Source organism: Siphateles boraxobius, unplaced genomic scaffold (assembly GCF_051911475.1).
Source record: "Siphateles boraxobius isolate OS27281-9 unplaced genomic scaffold, OSU_SipBor_1 65, whole genome shotgun sequence".
Lineage (NCBI taxonomy): Eukaryota > Metazoa > Chordata > Actinopteri > Cypriniformes > Leuciscidae > Siphateles > Siphateles boraxobius.
The window spans coordinates 598,473-626,166 of NW_027509192.1; the positions used below are offsets into that span (position 1 = coordinate 598,473).

Here is a 27,694-nt window from a genome sequence, read left to right on the forward strand (position 1 = left end):
TTTTAACGTTACAGTGTTATTTTTACAAGTAGTGAATAATACTGATAATCAACGTGTATTTAATAATCAATAATTTCCTGGAACATCTTATTACACGTTATTTTTTAGTTCTAATGTATCCATGGTTTATGATTATGTCATATATTATTCTGACCAAATGTTTGAAAGGAAAGACATTAAATTATTCATATCATATCATGTTTCTCTGTCTTGGTTCTGCAATTGTCGAATGATTTCAGAAGGTGGCATCATATCACAAATAATAAATTATCATGCCAACTATGATGTATTTATTTATTTATGAAATAAATAAACAATTTACTAACGATTTATAACATGTTATAGCTATGTATCTTCTTCATTTATTGGCAGTACGATAGGTGATCAAATTTATTTTGAGGTTTTAAATCTTATGTTATGCTTTTAATTCGATAGTGAGAAGTATGAGCTCTTGTATCAAAGAAAATATTACAACACTCAAAAAATACTGTGTTGTTTCAATCCATGTTTGGGTCAAATATGGACAAACCCAACCGCTGAGTTAAAAAACTTAATTAAAGAATTTAAACCAACGGTTAAAAATGTTAAACCAACAAAATAAAAGCAATAAAAACACATTTTACTTTTTAAATCTGGTGCTCCAAAACATTCATTTTTGTTTTTCGCGTTTGCCATACGCTGTCAAAATATTTAATAATGAATATAAATAGAGGATCAAAGAACTTCTTATAAAGTTTTGCGGGATGAGGATGGGTTTAGCGCGTTGGACCTTTTCTCGAGTAAAAAAGTCCATCCAGCTCTACAGTCACCCGGCCCCCACATGACGTAGACACCTCCCACAATCCCCCGCGCGGTCACATCATGGCGGACGAGCTGGCGCAGGAGCTGCAGTCCGTAGCTGCAAAAATGCAGATTTTACCGAACGGAGACTCTCACCTTCCCAAAGTAGACGCGGATCCCGTTGATGAGACCGGGAAGAAGAAGAAAAAGAAGAAGAAGAAGGGAAAAGCGGCAGCCGTAGGTAATAAAGACGGAGGAAAGTGTCGCGTGGCCCTGTCAGTGACTGCCCTTTCTTATTAACCCATTAGAGCTTGCTATTTTTATATTTAATTCAGAGGACATTCTTTTACTAGGGACTAAATGTGTTTTAACAGACCTTAATGTTTATTTCATGCCCTGTTAGTGTTAAGTTAAAGGCTGGTTGGAGGGTAAAACTAGCTGGTGAACTCATGGCAGTTGTGTAATGTTGTTATGAGAGGGCACAGACTCCACGTGCGTTAAAAGGTGATGATACACAGGGCAACTTTTTGAGCAATGTTGCTGGGCAATGTTGCCGTCAACGGGCAACCAGATGAGACACAGGGCCCATGACCGATCTAAATTATTCAGATAGAAATATATTGCCCATTTTCAATGGGAAAGTGCCCAAACAACAATCGCTCGGCAAGATTGCCCAGCAACATTGCTCAAAAAGTTGCCCTGTGTATCATCACCTTTATATGACTATGTGCTTTATGTCTGGCAAATGTATGTTGCATTACAATATCTACATCGAATTCTCTTGACTATGCTGCAGAAGTGTAAAGAGTCCTTAAACCATACTTGAGTAAAAGTTCAGATGCCTTACAGTAAAAATGACCCGTTACCTATACTACTTAAGTTGAAGTCTTGAGTATTTGATTTTAACAGTACTTAAGTATTTTGTACTCATTATGAACAATATAACAAGAAACAGTTGATTTGGGAGGAGGGCAATCATGTTTTTTTTATGAAATCAAAATAAAACTGAACGTCTCAATATTGCAAATGACAGAACTAACAGTTGCGGAAATAAACTGCTGCAGAACAAGTTAAACTGCATTACTTATTACAGACGTATTGGAGTAAGGGCAGTACATATACTTAATCAAAAATACAGTCAAGTAGATAGTTCAATTTGCCATTATTTTTAATACTCAGTAAAGCTACAAATTAGCCAAAAAGATACTTAAATAAAGTAATTACATTTACTCAAATACTTTACTCCACTGCTATTCTGCATAGGGAACCATGAGGGTGAAGGAGAGTCGGACATCACTAAAGTGGCCAAACAAATGGAGCAACAAACTTTAGAAGACCAAGAGAAAGAGGACGAGCCAGAGGAAGGTTTGTCTAAAGTTAACTAAAGATACCATTGCAAATCCATGTGCGACAAGCGCAGTTTTGAGCACGAATCATGTTTTTTATTTTATATTGGCAGATGGTGAGGAGGGAGATTCAACTGGAAAGAAGAAAAAGAAGAAGAAGAAAAAGAAAGGCCGTGAGTGATTATTCAAATACTTCATACTTTACAAAATGCCGTTGTTACTCGCCATATGAATGGATGTTTATGTTGTTCATATTCCTTGTTCTCTTTCAGCCAAAGTTCAAACAGATCCTCCATCTGTTCCCATCTGTGAGCTTTATACCAGTGGAGTTTACGCCAAGGGCCAGGAATGTGAATATCCACCTGTGCAAGATGGGTACAGACAACAGCCGCTTACTGACTCTCTAAAACCTGTAGTCAACCAGTCTAAAGAAACATCATAGTGGATGTGTTTATCTCCTTTGCAGACGGTCTGCTGCCTGGAGGACGACCAACGAGGAGAAGAAGTTTTTGGATCAGGCTAATGAGGACATCTGGAATGACTTCAGACAGGCTGCCGAGGCCCATCGACAGGTCAGGAAGTACGTCATGAGCTGGATCAAGCCGGGCATGACCATGATCGAGATCTGGTGAGCAAATCCATCATGAGCTTTACTTTACAGGCTGTTTTTGCACTGATGATGTGGAAACTCATTAAATGTGATATAAAATCTGTTGGGCTGTGTTAGTAAATGCAAAATGTCTATAAATATATACAAGACATTATATATATATATATATATATATATATATATATATATATTAGGGCTGTCAGTTAAACGCGTTATTAACGGCGTTAACGCAAAACCATTTTAACGCGAATAATTTTTTTATCGCGAGATTAACAGTCTTTTTGGTCTAGCAAACTTTGTAGTTTTTTTTCACATGCTTTTGCAACAGGACGCGGCATGCGCGGCGCTGCGCTATGAAACCCATTCATTTCAAGGGCTTGCGCCGTGCGAGGACGTTTTGTTGCTTCGTCGACCAAAGCGCAAGTGGATCTAGCTGGACCGGAAACAAAACAACAGGCACGCGCACACACACTTGTTTGGGCTTGCGAGCCGGCCAAATAGGTTAACGTTACGTTTTGAGTGGATGGCGAGCGCGAGACGCCGAAATGGATGCCAATAAGATTCTGAATGGAAAGTTTACTTTTAAAAAGTTGGCAAATGGTTCCATTGACTAGACCAAAGTGATATGTGTGTTTTGTCGTTATGAACTGCTATCATCATCGCAGCACGTCCAGTCTGAAGTACCACTTGATGATGGCCAAGCACACACACACAGCTGATGCGAATTCTCCGCCCCCTCGTCAATATCAGTACCTCGTCAGTATTTCTTTCACCCTTTTATTGATGGACAGTGCTACATTGTGTTACAAAGAAATTATTTGCTCCAAGTGAGAATGTTATTGTGAAATTGAACACAGTATTGCCTATGTTGTTTTCAATAAAAAAAAATGTGCACAAAGCAAGCAATCCACTTTTTTCATGTTGATAAGAGCATTAAAATGAGAAAAAATAATGAACAAAAAGAAATCAAGAGACATTTAGAATAGATAAAAATGTGCGATTAATCACAAGTTAACTATGACATTATTTCGATTAATCGCGATTAAATATTTTAATCGTTTGACAGCACTAATATATATATATATATATAATTTATTTATATAGGTTTTTTTGTGATTTCTTCCTGATCACTTCCTACTTCCTGCTCAGCTACTGTTCGGACGCTCTCGCTTACTGCTCCGCGCTTTGCTCTATCGCTTTTATATTTCTATATTTTATTTCCTTTTATCACCTAATTTTAACTTCAGCAAATCAGCACAGTGCTCAAACGTTTGGATTACTACAAAAAAAAAGCAGAATTATTTTATTCAACCAGCCTCCCACTGAAAGCTTACATTCCGGGGAAGAGAAAACAAAACTGCCTACATTCATAAGGATAAGAAAATGCCTCCTCTGGAATCTACTTGCTGCTCTAACTGCCACAGACTTTTACAAAGGATTGCAATTCTTGAAACAAAGTTAATTGCGGGACCACCAAACCAGACGGAACACACAACAGAGCTTCGTCATGGACGTCCTCAGCATACAGCCGGTGAGTCCCATGAATCTAGTGCTTCTCGACAGGCCATACTGAGTGTAGAGAAACAAGCCGATCGTTTTACTAATCGATGGCACAAACAGGGTGCGAGACCCAAAGGCACTCGAGACATCAGATTGTCACGAGCATCACATATTACTGCAGTAGCATCCTCTACCCCAGATACGGCTCTGACAAGGACTGCAAACACTGGTCTCCTACCACCGCCTATACATCTTGAGAACAGATTTGAAGTATTAATGAATGAGGAATCCCCAAATTTGATGAATGTGATCACACACAGACAGAATCAGCCAGTAGCTAACACTGATGCTAACTGGGGCTCAAGGTCGAGCAGACAGCGGCACTCAGCTCAGAGCGCAGCCGAGCCCAGGACTCTGATAGTGGGCGACTCCATAATCAGAAACATTAATAGCAGGGATACAACAACGTGCTGCCTTCCACAAGCAACAACATCTGATGTAAACAGGGAACTTCAGAACATTCTGATGAAACATAAGACTGCAAATCGACTCATCATTCATGTGGGGAAGAATGATATTCATAAAGAGCAGTCGGAACTTCTTAAAAAGGATTTCAATGAACTTTTTGAAACACTTAAAAGACTGAAAGTTCAAACATTCATCAGTGGACCACTCCCAGCAAGAGGAACAAACAGGTTTTCACGGTTGCTTGGGCTTAATACATGGCTGCAAAAAACCTGCAATATAAAAGGAGTGAACTTTATTGACAACTTCAATCTTTTCTGGAGTCAGAGGCAACTGTTTCAACAGGATGGCCACCACCCAAACAAACTTGGTTCAAGAGTGCTAAAGGACAATATCTACTTCTCCCTCCGTCATCCTTCTGCAATGTGTGCCAATCCACTCAACCTGAATGGCACACACACACCTGGATACAGTATGAATGACCACAGGATTTCACTTCAGCCCCTGAATGGACATGCGGTTGACACATCACACAAGGACAGTGATAACACCACTCAGCCACAACAACCTCTGCTCACGGACACAATCTCAGCTGAGCCCTGCCCACAGAGCTCACCACAGACAGACTGTGACATACCAGTACTGCTCCAATATACAGCACCCAAGGACGACTTTCTGGAAAACAGCCAGGGAAACCAGGACAGCATATTACAGCCTCCAATAACACCAGAGCAAAAATCACTCTCACTGGAAACATTATCACTCTCTCCAGCATCTCCGCTTCTGTGCTTCTCAGAGAAAATGGAACAACTGGTGCACGCTGGAACTAGACTATCCCACTCTTTTGCTGCGAGCCCCCAGATACCAACCAAAAAACGCCAGGCCCCACAACCACCAAAGCCTACGGGCCCAGCTCGCCCTCCCCCTCCCCCTGTGAGAGCTCTTCGGCCTCTGCCACAGCGCCAAGGCCCACACCCTCCTCCAGCGGCTCGAGGTGAACCAAAAACAACTGATACCAGCTCTCAGTGATATGTGTCGGGTCCCCGCTATGATAACAATAACTTTCTCAAATGTTTACAGAACAAGCGGGAACCCAGTGTGCCTGTATGTTTTTCTATTGCTGTTCAATTACATGATAGAAAGTCTAAGGCCTTCAAAAGCCGTACAGCAAACCCATCTAATCTGGTGCCTATTACACGACATACCAAGATTGCTGTGGGGACAAAAAGTAAGACTGTTAAGTTAGCACTTTTAAACATCCGCTCACTTAAAAATAAATCACTTTTAGTCAATGACTTAATAACCACATACAACCTGGATTTTATGTTGCTAAATGAAACTTGGCTAGAAGAAAGTTGCAGTGCAACAGTCCTCAATGAAACAGCCCCTCCTAACTTTACTTTTATGAGTGTCTGCAGAGCTGTCAGAAGAGGCGGAGGTTTAGCTGCTCTTTATAAAGATGTCTATCAATGTAAGCAAATATCATTTGGGAATTACCCGTCTTTCGAATATCTGGGTATTGTGTTAAAAGGTGCTCCACGCATTTTACTTATCATTGTTTACAGGCCTCCAAAATACTCTCCAGCTTTTGCTGAGAACTTAACAGAACTGTTAAGTTCTATTTCCTCAGAGTTTGACTGCTTTGCCATTGCTGGAGATTTTAACATTCACATAGATAATGCAGAAAACAATATGGCAAAAGAAATCAAAACTGTTTTAAAAACTTTTGATCTGACTCAGCATGTACATGGAGCCACACATAATCGTGGACACACTCTAGATTTACTTATCAGTAAGGGTCTAAACATTTCATCAATTGTTATTAAGGATGTAGCACTGTCTGATCATTTTTGTATTTTCTTTGATATATTGATCTCTCCTGCCATTGAAGCTAGATCTGTGTCTGTCAAGAAGAGATGCTTAAATGAGAATACTAGTGTACTATTTATGAAGGCTATATCTTTAACACCAAGCATATCTGCTGACTCTGTTGATTTTCTCCTTGATTCTTTTAACTCAAAAGTTAAGAGTGTAATTGATGATATTGCTCCTGTGAAAGTCAGGAAGAAGAGTGGCAGACAAAAAGCACCTTGGAGAAACTCAACAGCAGTGCAAAATATGAAAAGACAATGCAGAAAAGCAGAGCGCATGTGGCGGAAGACAAAACTTGTAGTCCATTATAACATCTACAAAGACAGCATCCATGCTTTCAATAAGGAACTAAGCAAAGCTAGACAGACTTTTTTCTCGAATATTATAAACAGCAATATAAACAACACGCGCACTCTTTTTGCTACTGTAGAGAGACTGACAAACCCCCCAAACCAGATTCCCAGTGAAATGCTCTCAGTGAGAAAGTGCAGTGAGTTTGCTTCTTTCTTCTCTGAGAAGATCAATAATATCAGAAAGGTGATCAGCTCATCCTTGAGTTGCGCTGGGGTCAGGCAGATCAAACAACAGCACGAGAAAGTAGCCACTATGTCTGATTTCGAAGAAATTGATGGCAAAATTTTGGAAGAAACCGTACAGCAACTAAAAACATCAACCTGCGCCCTTGATGCACTTCCCACATCTTTTTTCAAAAATGTGTTACACAGCTTAGAAGCAGATCTCCTAGAAGTGGTAAATGCCTCACTTCTCTCTGGGAGTTTTCCGACCTCCCTGAAAACTGCTGTTGTCAAGCCCCTCCTGAAAAAGAGCAATCTGGATAAGACCATATTAAACAACTATAGACCGATCTCAAATCTTCCTTTCATAGGCAAGATCATTGAAAAAGTTGTCTTCAATCAGCTGAACAAATTCTTAAGCTCGAATGGATACTTTGACCATTTTCAATCTGGTTTCCGACCGCACCACAGTACAGAGACCGCGCTCATAAAGATAATAAATGATATTCGCTTAAATACTGATACAGGCAAATTATCAGTGCTGGTACTACTCGACCTCAGTGCTGCATTTGACACTGTCGATCACAAAATACTTCTTGACAGGCTGGAAAACTGGGTCGGGCTTTCTGGGATAGTCCTAAAATGGTTCAGGTCATACTTAGGAGGCAGAGGTTATTATGTGAGTATAGGAGACCATAAGTCTGAGTGGACATCCATGACATGCGGAGTCCCTCAAGGCTCAATTCTTGCGCCACTCCTATTCAACCTGTACATGCTCCCAATGAGCCAAATAATGAGAAAGAACCAAATCGCTTACCATAGCTATGCAGACGACACACAGCTCTACTTATCCCTATCGCCTAACGATTACAGCCCCATTGACTCCCTTTGCCAATGCATTGATGAAGTAAACAATTGGATGTGCCAAAACTTTCTTCAGTTAAACAAAGACAAAACTGAAGTCATTGCGTTTGGAAACAAAGATGAAGTTCTCAAGGTGAACACATACCTTCAGTCTAGGGGTCAAACAACTAAAAATCAAGTCAGGAATCTGGGTGTGTCTCTGGAGTCAGACCTTAGTTTCAGTAGTCATGTCAAAGCAATAACTAAATCAGCATATTATCACCTGAAAAATATTGCAAGAATTAGATGCTTTGTTTCCAGTCAAGACTTAGAAAAACTTGTGCATGCTTTCATCACCAGTAGGGTGGATTATTGTAATGGACTTCTCACTGGCCTTCCCAAAAAGACCATAAGACAGTTGCAGCTCATACAGAACGCTGCTGCTAGGATTCTGAGCAGAACCAGAAAATATGAACACATCACACCAGTCCTCAGGTCTTTACACTGGCTGCCAGTTACATTTAGGATTGATTTTAAAGTATTATTACTGGTATATAAATCATTCAATGGCCTAGGACCTCAATACATTGCAGATATGCTCACTGAATATAAACCCAACAGATCACTCAGATCATTAGGATCACATCGGCTAGAAATACCAAGGGTTCACTCTAAGCATGGCGAGTCTGCTTTTAGCTACTATGCCAGCCGCAGCTGGAATCAGCTTCCAGAAGAGATCAGATGTGCTCCTACAGTAGTCACATTCAAATCCAGACTCAAAACACATCTGTTTAATTGTGCATTTACTGAATGAGCACTGTGCCACTGTTCGTCCGACTGTTTGCACTGTATTTTATTTTATGTTTTAATTATTCTGATTTCTGTATTTTATCTTTTATTCTAAACTGTTTTAATTATTCTGATTTCTTTTGATTATTTTAATTTCTTCTATGTAAAGCACTTTGAATTACCATTGTGTATGAAATGTGCTATATAAATAAACTTGCCTTGCCTTGCCTTGCCTTGATTTAAAAAAAATGTTTTTTAGGGCTGCACAATTTGGCCAAATTTGTGTGATTAATAATATGGCTATAATATATAATTAATTAATATTACATTATTAATATTGTACATAACTTTTATTATTATTATTGCTAAATTAAAAATGTAAAACTTACTAAAAATGTGTAGTATTACTATTGTTGTATTGCTGGTGTCTTAATTTCTTTTCCTCCAAACTTTATACCATCAAGCTTTAATTTTGACAGAGAACTTAAAGCTTCTTTTATTAAGCACTTCTCATTTAATATTTTTTATTCCTTTATATATATATATATATATATATATAAATAAATTCATTAAAAAAAAGTCTAACCAGGTACTGGGCAGTGTTAATTTCGTTGACGAAAATAACGACGAAAATTATTCGTCAACGACATTTTTTCACAGACGAAAACGAGACGATAACTAAATAAAACCTAGTTTTGAATGACAAAGACTATGACGAAAATCTATTGACATTTTCGTCAACGAATAAAAACTAGACGAAAATGTTAGATAGTGACGATTTGGGAAGCGATCCGTCAGAACTGATGTCCTGCGTGTGTGGTAGATGCGCACATTTGTAGGCTACTGTAACGTGATCTACCCCGCGGTCATAAAACGTTAAAAAATGTGAACGTCTGGGAGAATGAGTAGAGCAGACATATAGATCTCTGAATAAGAGTGACGATGCAAAAAAGAGCTCTATTCGGTGCGGTTTTCTTTGCGCGCACACCTAACCCGAAGCGTGCAGTCATGCACAATACACCTGCAGCGCGCGAGTAGGCTACTGAATTGAGCTCTCTTTCGTGTCTGAATGGAGAAATACACAACAGTATGTCTAAATGTCCTTTTTGGAGAGTATTCATGTAAACTATGCTGGTTATGTCTTAAACTGTGAGTGTGTCGGATGTGCATCAGTGCAATTGTATCCGCATGTCATTGGACATGATCCGACGTCTTAAAGTGACAGTGGCAATAAACCTAATGCGGTCCGTGTCCTTAATTTTGATCAAGCAACAAAAGAAAAAGAGAAAAGCATTCACTGTTTGTTAATAGCTTTAATAAGGATTAATTATATTTAATTCATACAAATAAATATGTCTGCTTGAAAGAATAAAGAATGATGTGTAAGTAGTTATAAGGAATGAATATAACATTCATTGTAAAGAAGACTGTGTTGTACTTTAGGAAAAGTGGTTTTGTTTCATTTTAAGATATTTTTTAAGTAACAGCAGTTAAATCTGTATCTGTATTGCATGTTCAAACTTAAAAATCATTCATATTAATAGGTTAATAGATGTTTTCTCCGGGAGTATATGGGTTTGGAAATTTTAGAGAAATTCTAAATTAATGCATTACAATTGAACTAAACCCATTATATTTTAGTCGACTAAATCTACTGTAGATTTAGTCGACTAAAATGTTATTGTATTTCGTCGACTAAAACTAGACTAAAACTAAAACAATTCAGATGACTAAAATATGACTAAAACTAAATGGCATTTTAGTCAAAAGACTAAGACTAAAACTAAATCAAAATTTGCTGACAAAATTAACACTGGTACTGGGGCTCCAAATCAGCTTTTGTCTAGAAGCCTGTATGTAGAGCATTGGCTGCTTGAAATTGTATCAATATTATTCTGCATTGTCCCTGTTAAATAAACAAATAAATAAATTACAAGTATGGGGAGATGTTGCGTTCCTAAAATGCATGTTAAAGCAACCCAAATTTGTTGTAAAAGAACACAGTAACGCACTTCACTCTGAAACGCGCAACGTATATTTACTATATTAAATCGCATTGAGGTTTTACTGTCGATAATATTACTGCCATAATTGCAGTAGTTCCATATTAACACTCATCCACTATTCACATCTTGTTTTTTCCCTGACAGTGAGAAACTGGAGGATTGTTCTAGGAAGTTGATCAAGGAAAATGGTCTGAATGCCGGCTTGGCTTTTCCGACCGGCTGCTCGCTGAACCACTGCGCAGCTCACTACACTCCTAACGCCGGAGACCCCACCGTTCTCCAGTACGACGATGTCTGCAAGATTGACTTCGGCACGCACATTAATGGTACGTCTTTAATCATTCCTTATCTGTCTTGATTCCTTCCTGGTGCTTTTCTTGCTGATCTTCAGAGATGTTTGATTATTATGGCATTCCAGGTCGAATCATTGACTGTGCCTTTACCGTCACCTTCAACCCAAAGTACGACAAACTGCTGGAAGCTGTGAAAGATGCCACAAATACTGGAATTAAGGTAGAGTCTCATCTTTTTGCATTGTGATGTTATTTTTGTGACACCGCACATTTTCCTCTTTGTCAATATTGTTACTCTTTGTTATAATGCAGTTTAATACCGTAAAAACAACAAAAATACAGTAAAAACAGTAACATTGTGTAATATTACATTTTAAAATGTTATTTTTGTGATGGCAATGCTGAATTTTCAGCATCATTACTCCTAAATCTTACTGACCCCAAACTTTTGAACAGTAGTGCAAGTTTTATTGGCATTTCAGTGATTGTTGTAAAGGTTATTATTTTATTTCAGTGCGCAGGTATTGATGTTCGCTTGTGTGACATTGGAGAATCAATTCAAGAGGTTATGGAGTCTTACGAAGTGGATCTTGATGGAAAAACATATCAAGGTAAACATAGTACTACTTTTAACATCACAGACTTATACATAACACAAGATATGATGTTGCAGGTGACATTATTTTTCTTTCCAGTGAAACCAATCAGAAATCTCAATGGCCACTCTATTGGACAGTACCGAATACATGCAGGCAAGACGGTGCCGATAGTGAAAGGAGGTGAAGCCACCAGGATGGAGGTGTGTCCTGACTTTCTACTAACGTTTTTGTTTTACAGATTTGAAAATAGCTTTAACCTTTCATATTTGGGTTGTTGCATGTATATTTAGAAGGCTGTGTGTTTGTTTCTCACGAGACAGACTTTATCTTAGGAAAAGGGACAGACAGTCTTGAGAGAGTCTCATTCTGAGGGTTTAAGGCTAAGTTTGGGTGTGCCAGAATTATCAACACAACACAACCTCTATCAGTCACGCCACAGGGCTTAAAGAAAGGTGTAGTCAAGTACACTAGCACTCAAAAATTGGGGTCTGTAAGATTCATTTAATGTTTTTGAAACGGGTCTCTCACGGCCACCAAGGCGGCATTTATTTGATTTAAAAAAAAAAACAGTAAAAACAGCAATATTGTGAAATATCATTACAATTTAAAATAACTACTTTATATTTGAATATACACGAATCCGACGAGTGTTCTGTGTAGGCTGCCATCTTATGGCGACGCCATTACTGAGCTGTTACCGGTATGTAAACAAACCTCCGTGATAACGCACCCTCGATGACAGCTACAGCCAGGCAGAATGACTTGTTGGGTTGATGATGTTAGACAGTGGCCTCCAGTCACAGATGAAGGTACAAACGATCTTACAGATTATTTATGAAAATAGCTTGGCAAGCTAGCTAGGCTAATGTTAGCTAACGAGGAAACTATAAAAAGATCTGTCCATTTGGCAACAATAAATAAATTAATGAATGACATCAAATAAACGAATTCATGTTTTTCATTTGTGTCCATTATTTATCTCATTTTCACATTGCAAAAGGCAAGGGTAAGGTACAGCTGGAAAGGCCAATTAGTGTTTTTAAACCATGGAAAGAGGTCAATATAACAGCAGGAGAACAATTATGTCACATAACGTTACATTTAGCCCATTTAATGACCATAGCATGTTAATTTAAATAGAAAAAATAGCTATAGAGGAGATTTTGCTGAGCACTATATTATATATTTATTATATTTTTTACTTATGTCATTAAATAATTGTTATTATAACAAAAACTGCATTATATTTAATTTAATTTGTTATTTTAAAAAATTATTCTGTCACAGTCAAGCAAATCAAACATTAACAACAGACATAACAGTAATGTTACTAACGTTTCTGCCCCAATGCGTCTGTTGTTTTAAAGGTATTCAAGAGTATTTTCTCCTTCGCCTGGCAAACCGAACATGTTTTCCCACTCGACATTATAAAAGTTGTAACGTTAGTGACAGTCGAAAATTGCGGGCTGTTTATTCCAGTGGATGCAAGTTACAACTAAAACAATAGGAGGCAATGGCGCAACGCTACCCAGCAACAGCTCAGTTATGGTGCCCGCTTACTTCCGGTAGTTTCGCCAGATTCGTCTATATGTTAAAATGTAATTTATTCCTGTGATCAAAGCTGAATTTTCAGCATTATTCCAGTCTTCAGTGTCACATGATCCTTTAGAAATCATTCTAATATGCTGATTTGCTGCTCAAAAACCATTACAAATTATGATCAATGTTAAAAACATTTCTGCTGCTTTATATTTTTGTGAAACCATAATACAATATTTTCAGGATTCTTTGATGAACAGAAAGTTCAAAATGACAGCATTTATTTGAAATAGAAATCTTTATAACATTGTAAATGTTGTAACTTTCACTTTTAATCAGTTTAATGTGTTTTCGCTGAAGTAAAATTATTAATTACTTAAAATTATTAATTTTTACTAATCCACAAACTTTCACTGTAAGTCGACATTTTACTCTGAATGTGTAAATCTGCTCCTCCATTTTGAAAGTGATTATGTAGTGTTGTTAATCTCATTGTTAAGGGTTTAGTTCTGTCATTTTGACAGTGTTGTCTTGCCGGATTTCCTCTTTTACAGGAAGGAGAGGTTTATGCCATCGAGACCTTTGGCAGCACTGGGAAAGGCATGGTGCATGATGACATGGAGTGTTCCCATTACATGAAAAACTTTGAAGTTGGTCATGTGCCAATAAGGTGAGAAACATGCTAATCTTAGCACCATGTCCTAAATAAGTTTCCAGCAACAAGCAATTTGTCAATCATACCCAATAAGAAGATATTTGACATTTAAAGGGATAGTTCACCCAAAAAAAAAAAATTCTGTAATTTACTCACCCTCAAGTTCCAAACCTGTATGAGTTTATTTCTTCTGCCAAACCCAAAGGAAATTTTGAAGTATGTTCGCAATCAAACAGTTGATGAGCCCCATTGACTTCCATAGACTTTTTTTTTTTCTTCCATACTATGGAAGTTAGCTTATCGACTGTTTGGTTAGTGTTTTGGTCGACATTCTTCAAAATAACTTTTGAGTTCAGCAGAAGAAAGAAATTAATACAGGTTCAGAACAGCTTGAGGGCAAGATGACAGAATTTTTGTGTGAATAATCTAGAGCTGTAACGATATGCGATATGAAACCGAAATCGCGACACTCAGATCCACGAACCTGTCGCGGTGTGAGAAGGCAGAATCGCGACACTCCCAGAGTTATCTTTCCCGTCCAGATCCAATGCTACCACATCTTTAAATTACTATTAATATTATTTGAAGTTAACATTATAAAATGCATAGACTTGCACCACAAAACTAGTTGAGGATAAATTCTTTAATTTTACATTTCAAACCGCAAGCATCAGCAGCGTGTATTTTTTCTGGCGTGCATGTTAATCAACAAGTGCATTCACACCGGGAGCAGGGCGTGAGCGTCGAGCAGGAACGTCGCGTGAGCAGATGTGAAGCGGGGGTTTCGGCACCGAGTCTATTTTTGCTGCGCTGCTCACGCTCAATTAAAGTGAAAGCACGCTTTTGATGGACGAAATAAATATGATTTCACACAAATATTGTGAACCCCCACACCCCTCCTAAAAAAAGAATTGCGGTTTGTATCGAATCGTGGGTCAAAAATCGTGATTCTAACCGAATCGTTGTTTTGGTGTATCGTTACAGCCCTAGAATAATCCCTTTAATGTACTGGGAGCTCGCATATAGTTCCCTAAAGGGGCAACTGACAAGATTTTAGAACAGAATTATGTAATGTTCATGTTCATCTTTCCCAGACTGCCCAGAGCCAAGCACTTGTTGAACGTGGTCAACGATAACTTCGGCACTCTCGCCTTCTGCCGCCGTTGGTTGGACCGCCTTGGTGAGAGCAAATATTTAATGGCGCTGAAGAACCTCTGCGACCTGGGCATCATCGACCCCTATCCGCCTCTGTGCGACACCAAAGGCTGCTACACGGCCCAGTTTGAACACACCATCCTGTTGAGACCCACATGCAAGGAGGTGGTCAGCCGAGGAGACGATTACTAGGCCTCCACGTCACCAGTTTTTATAAATCTGTCCTCTGCTTTCTTATCACTTGAGTATTTGATGGGTAACGGCCTGAGTAAGTTAAGCTGTGCCTTCTCGTTTTTAACATGCTAATATTTGTTTGCATAACGGATGGTTGGAGGTAAAGATGTCCCCTTGTTTAACCGTGGTGTAACTCACTGGCACAGATGTGTACTAACAGATGTGCCCACCCGTAAAGTGCTCTAGAACCATTTTGTAAATGCAGACAACAATATGGTAAGTTTCTTTTGACCAATGAGCAACCCAGGAAAATGTGAAGTCAAAACCACATTTTTAATATCATCTGGATTAGGCTGTTGCGCATTTAATATTACACTTTTTTTTGTACACAAATCTTGGCGTAAGAGAGATTAGGAAATGTTCTAGTTTTGATTTATTTTCATTATCAAGTGCTGTTTGTTTCTCCCTTTTCAGTTTGATTCAATTGCTCATTTAGGCTGAAAAAGAGGACAAGATATTATTAAAGGTGGGGATTTGGCTTTATTCCTTAGTGCAAGAACAGACTTTAATGTAACATAGACCCTAAGATACTAAAATACTCATTGAAACATGCTTTCCTCTAAAAGCGGGCAATCATAACAAAAGTGGCGGTGATGATGTGTAAACATCTTTATTTTGGCTATGCTTGATTTCAGGTGAAGCCTGTTTGAAATCACCTTTCTCGGAATAAAGCACATGTGGTGTTTTATTTTGAAGTACAAATAAAATTTATAAGAAATTGTGATCTGCAAGTTGTTTCATGGTTTTTCTTTTTCTTTCACAGCTTTGTGTGTAACCAACTCTGATGTTCAAATTATGAAATGTAGAATTTAACCATAAATGAATATATCTATCTTGAAAATGTGTATTTTGTCACCACTTCTAGAAAAAATTAAATAAAATGTGATTGGGTGACACAATACGAAAATATTATGAAAATTTGGCTCGCAAAATCATTTACAAGTTCATCAAACAGTAATTTAATAAAATTAGATTTCATTTAGAAAAACAGGAGGTAACCATCAACTGCTCAAACGCTTTCCGTTAGGCTGTAAACGTAAGTACTGTTGTCATTTATACACATTATCACATCTAAAGAACATCTTTTAGTGTTTTGTTTAAACTGTTTTAAAAAATAGTTCACATTTCGTTTGGCTCTTTGAGTTGCGTGAGGCAAGCCTCGAAAATTACACAGAAATTTATTTTAAAAACTCGACCCTATTGTCCTTTTATGTACACACAAGTAGAAATGCATTATTTAAAGTTAGTTGGAAAATGTTACACAGAAAATGGCACTATTTCTCATAACTGCTAATTTTTTGTTAGTTTTTGGACTAAACTCAAGTATTGTTCACTGAAAAATTTCTTAAAGGGAGAGTTCCCCCAAATTGAAAATTCTGTCATTAATTACTCACCCTCATGTCGTTCCTTCCAACCAAAACCATAAGACTTTCGTTCATCTTCGCAACACAAATGAAGATATTTTTGATGAAAAGAGATTTCTGTTCCTCCATTGACCGCTACACTAGGTTGACGCTTCAAAATGTTTATAAAGAGATAAAACTAATCCATATGATTCAAGCGGTTTAGAATTGACACGATCGCTCGCTTTAGGCCTATGATGAACAGATTGAATCTATGCTTTTATTCACATATAATTCAGATTGATCAGCCTTCAAGTTGGTCATTAAGATTGGCCGTGTTTACGAACAGAGCTTTTTTGGTTTGAAAGTGCCTTCTGTGTGAGCTGTGCTTCATACATCGCTACAATGAACGATAGACTGGACCTTTTTTTGCCTGCGAAATTGTGCTAATGTGATGCGACCACACCTTTAGTGATTGGTAGATCTTTAGGCTACCAGTAGATGCCATTAACTACACCAAATTTCTCCAAGTATTTTCGATCTCTTTGAACCAAACAAACCAAGCGCTCATTCATTTTTACAGTCAACATGTTTTAAATGGATCCTCAGAAACTCTCCATCACGCTAATAATCTGGGGTTGCACCCGTTTCCTATTGCATTTGAACAGCCAGTCTTTCTTCCGCCCGTAGCATTTGGACAGCAGAACGTAGAGGACGGGATTCACGCAGGGGTGCAGATACTGGAGAACCGTGCAGGTGAAATGAAACATCTCCCATGAGCGCCCATGCCGGTAAAGTCCCAAATACACACACAGCTCTAGAACATACCCTGGCAGCCAGCACAAGGAGAACGTCCCAGCCGCCAAAAACACCATGAGAGACGCCCGCCGTGTGTTGCGGGTGCTGGCGAGGGACATAACGGGCCTCTTGTGCAAGAAAAAAGCCATACGCCCCGAGCTGACTGCGATAACCAGCATTGGTATGAGATAGTACAGCACAAATTGGCTGAGAACAACCTGGTAATGATGTTCCTGGGTAGTTGGCAGACAAACAGTGCTGTTACTCAAACCTGGGCCTAAGCTTTCCTTACTGGCGAAAATACGCAACGGTAGACTTATAAAGAAACTCAGGCCCCAGACTAGAATAAACATGAGTAGCACCAGGTCCATGGTTGGGGGGCGGTAGGGGTTGGTGATGATCATGGCACGAACCATTGATACAGTGCACAGGGAGTATGTGCTGGCGGCCAGGGAGAATGCCAGCAGAAACTGATAGACCTTGCAGGACGTGTTGCCCAGAGGCCAGGAGAAACTGATGGCGGAGTGGATGGTGAAGGGGATGAGGAGAAGCGTGAGGACGTCGGCCAGAGCCATGCTGAGCAGAAGAACGTCCAGGCGGTTTTTATGAAGGTTCTTGTGTTTGGCGAAGAGGGAGAAGGCCAGGAGGTTGGCACAGAAACCAATGCCCACTATGATGCCACAAGTGCAAGCAAAGATCACTCCGTACGAGTTTGTGGCTGCCTATTAGAGACCATGGGAAAAATAGTATGTTTTAAGTAGCATTTAAATCTTTAAATCGCTGTATTGAATTATAATAAAAAAAACGTTATTAGCATACCTAAATATAATTTTAAAATTTGTTAAAAATTATATAAATACAGTATAATATTACATATTTTGAAATACATTAATACAGTAGTCAACACTTGAAGTGGTTTAAAAAAGTTATTCAAAGTTGTCCTTAGACAAGAATGGGTATTGTTCAAAATTCATGCACTTTGATGAAAGGTTTTGATCCACTTCAAATGTTGACTAGTGTGTGTATATATATTTACACACACAGTTTATATATAAAAAAACATTATTATCTCTCAGTGTAAAAACATAAAAATTAGGTTAACTACATTTATCACTGTGCTTCTGAAAATATGTTCAATGATAAATTATATTATAAAATAACTAAGTAAAATTATTTTATTTGTTAACAAAATACTAATTCCTCTTGCATATTACCAGAGGAAATGATTTACTCACCATCTGAGACGTTCAGTTAGATATCCGTGTATTTGCAAAGATGATACATTTGTGCGTTCAGATAAGATTCAACAAATCATTTTTATTTTAGAGATGACTCTAAATGTGTAAAGATATAATCCTGCTTTAAGAATAGACAAAATATGGACTAAGCTTCCCTAATACCTCCGTTAGAATAGTGCCATTTACAGAGACAAAAAAAGGATATGAAAAATATCCATTTATCAATAAAGTCTTCTATTGGATTTGATTCAAAAAGCGACTTCTTGCACAAGATTTTATGTAGCGAATACACTAAATAACATATTTCGAATGAATGTCAGTCGTTCCCTGCTGGTTTTCCATCTCTCATTCTCTGATTGGAGGCTTATTGATTTGTGATTGATCTCTGGGCTCCTGCCTTGTGGTTAATGAGTCTTTAAGGCTTGGCATGTGATCCTATAGCACTCACAGGAAGTTGACAGAAGCTTGCATTTACCTCTCCATCCATTAGCATGTGCAGTGAAAGGTGTATAATTGTTGTTAGAACCATTTTTGTGTCTTTATTTGCTCGGTATTTGCAAACGAGCACACATTGATTGATTATTCCACCATCCCCAGTCACTAGTAACGGCTACTTAACCCATATTGATGAAGGGATAAAGCGATGCATTGTGTGCACTGACAGAAAATAATAGTAAAAACTTCACCTATAGTGGTGCAAATTATGAGAATTAATTTGGGGTTCTCTATTTTTCAGTTTTATTGTGTATTGCTTATCAATTTATTAATTGAAAATAGCAGAACATTAACTAAAATAAAAGAAAAGCTGTGTAATAAAATGTAAAAGATAGAAAAATACATAATGTAGACCAGCGTAACTATCTAAAGTGCATTTGAAAATCTCATCAAAATCAGCAGCATTGAGATACATTCAGGAAATAAATATTCCAATCAAATAAATTAAATATTACACGAAAAGTCTGACTGAATGAATACATTTAAAACAGGCTACTCTAATTGTAACATATGCAAATTAGTTTGTATATGAAGCATATTCTACGCATCAATTAAGACTTTAAAATAAAGAATTGTTTGGAGAGTTTATAATAAAGGCAAAGGCCTTTATTGTGAATAAAAAAAACAAGTGGGTTCTCAAAAGAGTCCTGGTATCCCATGCCATGGTGAAAGTCACTGACTGCAGCAGATCATGTGACCACATTGTATCACTGTTCATTTGCATAAAGTCTGCTCACTCATTAATGAGCTGTCAGTGTGATCGTCCCTTCAGTCTTGTCATGTCCAGGCTCTTTTAATGGTCTCTTTGCATATGTAAGGCTTTCCTCCTATCTGGGTCTCTCAATCTGCCCAACCCCATCTTCCTCTTCCTCTTCGTCACAGCTTTCAATGGCTGTTGCTCATATCTCAGGGTCTTGCTGGTCTCTTGCGGTAGGTTGTCTCTCATCCCTATAGTCTCTATTTGAAAGCTCAAGGGGAAGTTTTTGTTGCTGCCGATGTGTTTGGGACAGTGGACGGTGGCCCACAGCGGGGCCTGGACGCTCCCTTCGCTCTGGTACGGGGATATGGCCGTGTGCACCTGCGCAAGAAGCTCTTGTATTGACTTGCGCCTCTTCCAGTCATGCAGAGATCGGCCCCGGTCGTGCATCATCTGTGCGTGACCTACTGAACGCCGCCTGCAGAGGAAATATATTTCAAACTGATTTTAACCTCAAGTCACAAGCAGAGATTTTGGCATTTGACTAGTAGACAAGAAAAACATGATGCTTTATTATAACAATTTGACCTTCACTGCATGCAAAACTGCATTTATTCTGCATTGGCTTCTTAGAGCTCCTGTTTCTTCTGTTGCCAGCAGATGGCAATCTCAACTACTCTGAACAAGCCTTATGTTTAGAGATCTTGCAGACATCACTCATGTTCAAAAAGTAAGACGAGATCATGACTTACTGTCTGTTGTTGAGAGTGTTAGTGGGTCTGGATTGGACCGGTATCAGGACAGTTAACAGGAACACGGCAAACCCCCAATGCCTCAACATACTGGACAACTGGACACAGGAGACAGTCACAAAGTTATCAATATATATATGTTTATAATATTATTATATCATAATATTTTACTAGGCATATTAGTCTAAAAAATAATATATGTACTATTAGGTTTATTAGGCAAAAGATAAAATACAAATAATATAAAATATATAGTTTTATATTTTTTTAATTACTACATATTTTTATATATAATATAATATAAAATATTTGCCTTATATCATTTGAAAATCTGACTGATTTTAGTTTCAATATAATAGTATAATATTAAGTATAATAATAGTATAAAAAAGTTTCACCTTCTGCATGCATTTTAACATTATATATATATATATATATATATATATATATATATATATATATATATATATATATATACATACATACATACATTAACTTGAATTATTAATTGCTGGTACATTAGAACTGAGTTAATGTCCAGTACACAAGTGGAAATAATAATAGAATTATATCATAATTCATCAATTAACATGAGTTGTAATAGCCTACATTAAATTGCTGTTGTAAGGCTTCAACCTTGATAATATACTCACATGTAATGCCACTGCTCAGTAGATGTTACTGCCACCCGGCTTGACGTGTTACAGATGTTGAAGCCCAACATGTGACTGTACTTTCAATAAACCAGGAGCATCATCTGCTGCCTAAATGAAGCATGTTAATATGTCCAAACTCCACTAGTCCAGAAGACAAACTCTTCCTATGTCTCCTTCCAGAGTGTTTGAAGGAATGAATGCATAGAGAGAGAGAGGACCAGAGCGATGGGCGTTAGATTTATTGCACCGGTGAGTCTTGTAAGTCCCCTTTGCTGTTCACTGCAAACTGGAATAGACAGCAGGCGTTACAGCAGAGAAAATTAGTGCGCACTGCACACTTGTCTGTGTGTGTGTGTGTGTGTCTGCTGCACATGACTGCCAAAGTGTATACCAGACTGACAAACCCCACACACACACACACACTTCTAGAAACGCACAGGCAGACACCTTCATTGGAAAGAGGCTGGTATGCAGGTCTCTCTCTCTCTCTCTCTCTCTCTCTCTCAACACTCATGAAGGGATCAGGTTTGGCCAGGAGGGGGAGCATTTAACGAATAATCACCCATTGATCTCTAATCTGGACTTTTGATTAAAATTGTACGTATTTGTGCATTTCAGCGTATATACGCTGTTTGTGCATGTAAACAACCTGCAAAGTTACAAAGCACAAAGTCAGCCCAAAAGGTTCTCCAACAGAAACACTTGCCTTAAACGCCTCGTTCGTCACCTTGTAACACCTTACCTTGACCCGCCTTAACAAAGTTTTAAGGCTTGGAACCTGATGCTCGCCGCTTATGGTAAGGGTCGTTACTTTTCCGATACACGCTCTAAGTGATTGACCAATCAGAGAAGACTGCGTTTTTCAGAAGACAGAAACTAGTATTCAGACAGAGGGTGAAAACAGGTGCTGCAACTATGTATATGAAAAATAATGTGTTTTTGAACATTTATTCATTTAGACCTATTCTAGTAGACTCCCTGCTCAAAATTATGAACCTGTAAATGAGCATATTATGGTCTCTTTAATGTTTCTGTCTTTACTGCTTATTATTTAAGATCTTATCCATACACTGGGTCCTTTTAATGTATGAAAGCAAATCCCCAAAACTCCTGAAAGCCATTACAATGGACAACTGATATCTATAAAACATCAAAAAAATATGCTGCATCATGTTGAACGCCTAACATTGGTCTTTTACTTTGCATGGAAATTCTGTGAGTTCGGATGAACATTATAGCTTATAACGGAGACCATGAGACCCTCCCCTCCTAAAACATGGGTGAAGCTGGGTGAAGAAAGTAAACAGCTTTGGCTGACCACTGTCCCAAGAGATTATGACCATAACCTCAGTGAAATCAAGCCTGTGGGTGGGTCTGCTCGCCTCCTAAGCAAACGTAATGGTCAAGGTGGTTTTCGGGGAGCCCACAAAATAGTACCGCTTCATTTATAGGCCTCGGGGCAAGAGGTTCACAACATAACTAATGCTCATCAACTACAAATTAGTTCTGTGCGACACTAAAATATTCCATATATTTCCATGTTTATGAGGCAGTGCGTACATTGGAAAATAAACTGGCTTGCACAACCATTCAAAAGTTTGAGGGTTTTGAAAGAAATTAATACTTTTATTCAGCAAGGATTCATTAAATTGATCAAAAGTGACAGTAAAGACATTTATGTTACACAAATGTTCTATTTCAAATAAATGCTGTTCTTTTTTAGCTTTCTATTCATCTAAGAATCCTGAAAAAAAGTTTTCAAAATTGAGCATAATCAGAAATGTTTCTTGAGCAGCAAACAGCAAATCAGGATATTAGAATGATTTCTGAAGGATCATGTAAAAAAATGAGAATAAAGTAATTTTTAAAATAAATTAAAAAAGAGAACAGTTATTTTATATTGTAATAATATTTCACAATATTACAGTTTTTGCTGTATTTTTTATAAAATAAATGCAGTCTTGGTGAGCATGAGAAACTTCTTACAAAAAATCTCATCGAACCCAAACATATGGTGTTCCTTACACAAATGTCTTAATTTTTTTTTAAATATGTGCAGTTTCATGGACTACTTTTATGATTTGAGTCTATACACTGTCATGAATAGTAAAACAAACTTTGTAAAGATTCTTTAGAAATTTCTGCTTGTGCTACGGGAAAAATAACAGCATACAAGTTTGGAAAATGCATGGGGGGCAGTGGCAGAAACTATGACAGAATTAGCATTTTCAGTTTTTTGTAGACTGGACAATTGACACCTTTGAACACAATATAATTCTATCATTTGTATGTAATTCTCATTTATCATATAAATTATGATGAAATATGAAATAAACCCAGACTCAAAAACTAGTCAAACTGGATAGAAAAAAATGGGTATTGTTTAGAAGAACCTGAAGTGCTGTAAAAGATCCTGCAGTGAAACGTGCATTTCGTCCCATGAATCCTTCATATTCATTCTTTCTCTATAGTGGCCTTAAACTACTGAGAAATGTTTTGTTCTTTATTTCTAGCCAGTGACAGCATCGTCTAGCAATGTTCAAAAGGGTTTGACTCATCAACACTTATGTCAAAAGCCCTGCGTTTTTTTTTTATAAGAAATTGTTTAACTGTCACGGCTTGAGTTTCCTTTCCGCTTCCAGCGTACTCCTGTTTTGTTCTCGTGTTTATTTGTTTTATCATGTAACCTTGCGGGAACACATGACACGATTTCTTCCATTCGACCAGCAAAAAAAAATAAAATCAAAAAAATTCCAGCGGGCCGCGGCACAGCAGCGCTCTAGATTTAATCACGAGGCGTACGTGAATTCTGCCACCGGGGAAAGTCTCGGATTTTTTGCGGTCTTCTCCGTGAAATTGTTGAATGAAGAAAACATGTCATTTAACACCTTGTCAGTTCCCCCATCGACCACTGGCACTTGACCTTCTCAGCACTTTGACAAACTTTGATATGACACCTGTAGTCAAACGCCACTCTGAGTGAATCGTGGGACATTGGAGAAACATGCGAGCCAGCCACCCAGTATGCCATCTAAATGTGAGATTATTAAGACTGATGTCCCCAGCGAGGCCAATATTTTTTTTTTTGTTCTACTGCAGAGCGTCGGCAATTTATCATCCAAACATCCCACAGGTTTGTGTTGTGTAGGTACTTTTGGATCTAGTCCGGCGGGTTTGATTCGGTGCCAGAGAAAACATGGCCGCCTTGCCAACAGGCCGTTTAGAGCTCGAGTTGTGAAAGCTTGTCTGAGGGTTCCAGTAAATCCTTCTTCTAGCAGGTAAGAAGTTTTGGAAAGCGACGAGGCAGCTCCCAAAACCCCAACACACCTCCCACCGCTGATCTCCATAAGCACAGCTTCATTTAGGTCACTATTGTTCGACGAACGGACTTGTGTTATTTCATTCATTTATACTCACATTGCATCGATATACGAAGGCACCTAGAGGACTTCTTCATGAAAAGAGTATTCACACAAACTGTATTTAAATATTCAGCACTAGGGGCCGCGGAAAGGACAGACGTGTGTTCTCAATAAAAAACTATAGGTGAAACTTGTCAAAGTCAAACCTGATGTGTTCCTGAGCTCACAAAGCATACAAAGGACCTTTCACTGGCGAAACGCTTTGTATCAGCTTTTACTGCATGATATATTTCAATTTAATTTTGAATAATGTATATAGAACTATACATTGGTACCATTTTACAGTCTCAAACTATATTTAGTGTATGCAAAGTGTTCAATATAATTTAACTTTGTTTTAGAAATAACGAAAAAATATTTATAATTACAGCAAAAAATGTAATAAATTCATTAATTAGACAAAGACCATAAATATATATTATTTAATATGTGAGTATATATTTCTCTTACAGCTTTTTATAAGTAAACAACGTGGCCTTTATAAATATATATATTATTTAATATGTGTATGTGTGTGTGTGTGTGTATATATATATATATATTCACAGGTGAAACTCGGAAAATTAGAATATCGTGCAAAAGTTATAATTTTGATGGTTATGGCTTACAGTTTATGAAAACCCCAAATTAAAAATCTCATAAGTATAATCTTATGAAAAAATATATATATAAAAGTATAATCATGCATATGTATATAGTTATATATACTAAATATATTAGTTTCACCTTTTAATTTGAATTACTGAAATACATGAACTTTTGCACGATATTCAAATTTTTCGAGTTTCAGCTATATATATAGCCTATATATATACATATATATATAATGTTTATTTCTTCTCAAAGGCAATTCAAAACTCTACTATAGACACATATATACTATACATACATATGTACATACCAAGCTCTGCATAATAGACAATAAAGGCAATCTCAGAGATGAAGGTGAATGCTTTCATGTTGTCGAGCAGGTGCCATCCCATGTGGTCTGTCAACATTTCAGCGGTCAGCAAACCGCCTACAAAAACATGTTTCGATTTTATCTAATCGTCTGGAGGGAAAGCCCTTCCAGTAAATGCTTGGTTAGTTTAGCCCTCCACCATCCAGCCATACATAAAATATACAAATATTTACTGCATAATGGAGGTGAATGGGAGGTGTCCTTCTAAAGACCCACACGTATCCCAGAATCCCGTGCGGCGGGACAGATGAGTGATACGCCACGGTTAAAATGCATGCATGAAAAAGGGCTGTGTTTGCGCTGGAACAACGGGGAGCGGAAGGTGAACTGCTGAGGGGCTTCTTCAGATTTTGGGGATCATACATCATGGGTCTCAATGCCTGTTGACCTCAGTCCACTGAGCTGAAGGTGTGTGTGTGTGTGGGGGGGGGGGGGGGGGTATGGGGGGGTAGGAGAAGGCACACCAAGGCTGTGTGTGCCGCCACACAGTAAGGCCTTTTGCTGGCTGCCATGGCGATGGCGACCGCAGAATTGCCATGTTTACTTAAAAGCTAGTGCATAAGAGAACAGCAGACCACCGGCAGACGCCACCCGCCAGCACTGGGCAAGGGCTACGGCTCATCTTTGTTGAAAATGGCTCAGGAACCTGCTGCCTGCACAGGGCCAACCTAAATTTAGCAACAAACTGAAAAACCCTCCTCATTCTTAAAAAGCTGTTTAAGTTTCCAGAGCGAGAGGGTTCAGTGAGGGACAGGAATGGTCTGAGAGACTCGTTCTGTCTCGTTGCAGGTGGCGATCGAGCGCTTCGGTCCATCGGCTCGGTCAAGACTTGTGATTGTGCTTCCTGCGATGTATTTTCACATAAAACATGTCAACGCGAGGTTAAACATGCAGCAGGTTCAGAATCTGACTGGCCCACTGGTTAAATTTAAAAGTGATATAAAAATAGCGACTGTTTTGTTTGCCAATATTTTTGGTGTAGGCACATTGATTTAAAGCAGTGTGTAAATTATATAATACGTTTCTGAGTTGTCGAAAGGAGCATCAACCATAATTTCAGTATCCCAATAGTTACCTAAACGTTCACTTTTTCACCTTGTAGACACCACATGCACACGTGCCCTAGTGAGAAATACCGGTAAATCTATTCTGGCAATGAGAGATTGCAGGTAAATGGACTTGATGATGATATGTGTGAACAAAACAAGATTACAGGCATGACTACCTGCACTGAGAGAAATGATCCACTCTCTTTTTAACGTAAGAGCAGGCAAGGCCATTGTAACTTGAATGTATCGAGGCTTAAAGTCTCTTCTGCTTCTAGTTATCTTAGCTGTAGAAAACTGTTATGGTGCTTGATAAAGAGTGCATTAGTGCCCGTCCTCTTTTTCAGCGTTTTTTTTTTTTCAATAATTTTCCCATTGGGATTTTAAAGTCCCCCTGTTGTCAATAATTGTTTCCCTTTATAACTCATCTTTGATCAGCAAAATTACATATTTAAGCATTTTTTCCCCGTGAGAAATAATTCTGCATGCCCTAAAATAGCTTGAACTCGACACTCTTCCCTCATTTATTATACACGGTTCTATGAATATGCAAATTAGCCTCGCCTCCACTCACTCACAGCAGTTTAGTGATCCACTCGTTGACGATCACACGTTGATCTGATTGGTTACACGGTAGTTTGTGACGCCAGAAACACCAGCGATTTCAAACCGTGTTTTTGGTTCACTGCAGTTTTAGGGAGAAAATACTCAGCAATGGTGTTGATTAAAAACACCACTTGATTTTCAACACAGGGACTTTAATACAATCCTACTCAATAGCGCTCAGTGCATTTGCTGTTGCTGGTTACCTCCTCAGGAACACAGAGTTTGCGCATCTTTTTGGTGAAAATACACTCTAATTTGTAATATAACTTTTGAAGTGACTAAAACTCTGTTCTGTAGGTCTATATGATATCTAGATTTAAATTGGTTTATCATATGTAATATTAAGACACAAAATCGATTGTCTTGGTTTCCTTTGGAAGCACGGGTCCAAAATTGGCTTTCACAAAATACAGTTATACTAAGCAGTTGAGGATTATTCCTGTAATAATGGAGTATTGAAACACCCAGCCAAACTCAAT

At 38.1% G+C, this 27,694-nt stretch overlaps 3 protein-coding genes across 3 annotated transcripts; 1 reads left to right on the forward strand and 2 right to left on the reverse strand.

Moving 5' to 3' along the window:
- The first annotated feature begins 820 nt into the window (after nucleotides 1-820).
- Nucleotides 821-15,932, forward strand: metap2b (methionyl aminopeptidase 2b). The gene is made up of 11 exons (XM_077209996.1): nucleotides 821-1,021; nucleotides 2,044-2,145; nucleotides 2,240-2,299; nucleotides 2,399-2,501; nucleotides 2,593-2,754; nucleotides 10,871-11,052; nucleotides 11,145-11,239; nucleotides 11,534-11,630; nucleotides 11,715-11,818; nucleotides 13,712-13,827; nucleotides 14,907-15,932. The coding sequence occupies exons 1-11, from the start codon at nucleotides 862-864 to the stop codon at nucleotides 15,157-15,159; spliced, it is 1,434 nt and encodes a 477-aa protein (XP_077066111.1). The 5' UTR covers nucleotides 821-861; the 3' UTR covers nucleotides 15,160-15,932.
- A 1,217-nt stretch (nucleotides 15,933-17,149) lies between these two features.
- LOC143721268 (galanin receptor 2a) lies at nucleotides 17,150-19,109 on the reverse strand. Its single transcript, XM_077211556.1, has 2 exons — nucleotides 19,056-19,109; nucleotides 17,150-18,064 (listed from the first exon to the last, which is right to left on the reverse strand). The coding sequence occupies exons 1-2, from the start codon at nucleotides 19,107-19,109 to the stop codon at nucleotides 17,150-17,152; spliced, it is 969 nt and encodes a 322-aa protein (XP_077067671.1).
- Nucleotides 19,110-19,715: 606 nt separating this feature from the next.
- pthlhb (parathyroid hormone-like hormone b) lies at nucleotides 19,716-20,613 on the reverse strand. Its single transcript, XM_077209881.1, has 2 exons — nucleotides 20,525-20,613; nucleotides 19,716-20,250 (listed from the first exon to the last, which is right to left on the reverse strand). Exons 1-2 carry the CDS (start codon nucleotides 20,611-20,613, stop codon nucleotides 19,869-19,871), a joined length of 471 nt encoding a protein of 156 aa, XP_077065996.1. The 3' UTR covers nucleotides 19,716-19,868.
- Nucleotides 20,614-27,694: the final 7,081 nt, after the last annotated feature.

Excerpts from the sequence above, each read along its gene's own strand:
- LOC143721268 (XM_077211556.1), bottom strand. The coding sequence starts at position 19,109 with ATGGTTCTAACAACAATTATACACCTTTCACTGCACATGCTAATGGAT. Across the intron at positions 18,065-19,055 it reads ACATGCTAATGGATGGAGAG|GCAGCCACAAACTCGTACGG; the intron begins GTAAATGCAAGC and ends GGTCTCTAATAG.
- pthlhb (XM_077209881.1), bottom strand. The coding sequence starts at position 20,613 with ATGTTGAGGCATTGGGGGTTTGCCGTGTTCCTGTTAACTGTCCTGATA. Across the intron at positions 20,251-20,524 it reads AACACTCTCAACAACAGACA|GCGGCGTTCAGTAGGTCACG; the intron begins GTAAGTCATGAT and ends TTTCCTCTGCAG.
- metap2b (XM_077209996.1), top strand. The coding sequence starts at position 862 with ATGGCGGACGAGCTGGCGCAGGAGCTGCAGTCCGTAGCTGCAAAAATG. Across the intron at positions 2,502-2,592 it reads TATCCACCTGTGCAAGATGG|ACGGTCTGCTGCCTGGAGGA; the intron begins GTACAGACAACA and ends TCTCCTTTGCAG. Across the intron at positions 11,053-11,144 it reads CTTCGGCACGCACATTAATG|GTCGAATCATTGACTGTGCC; the intron begins GTACGTCTTTAA and ends ATGGCATTCCAG.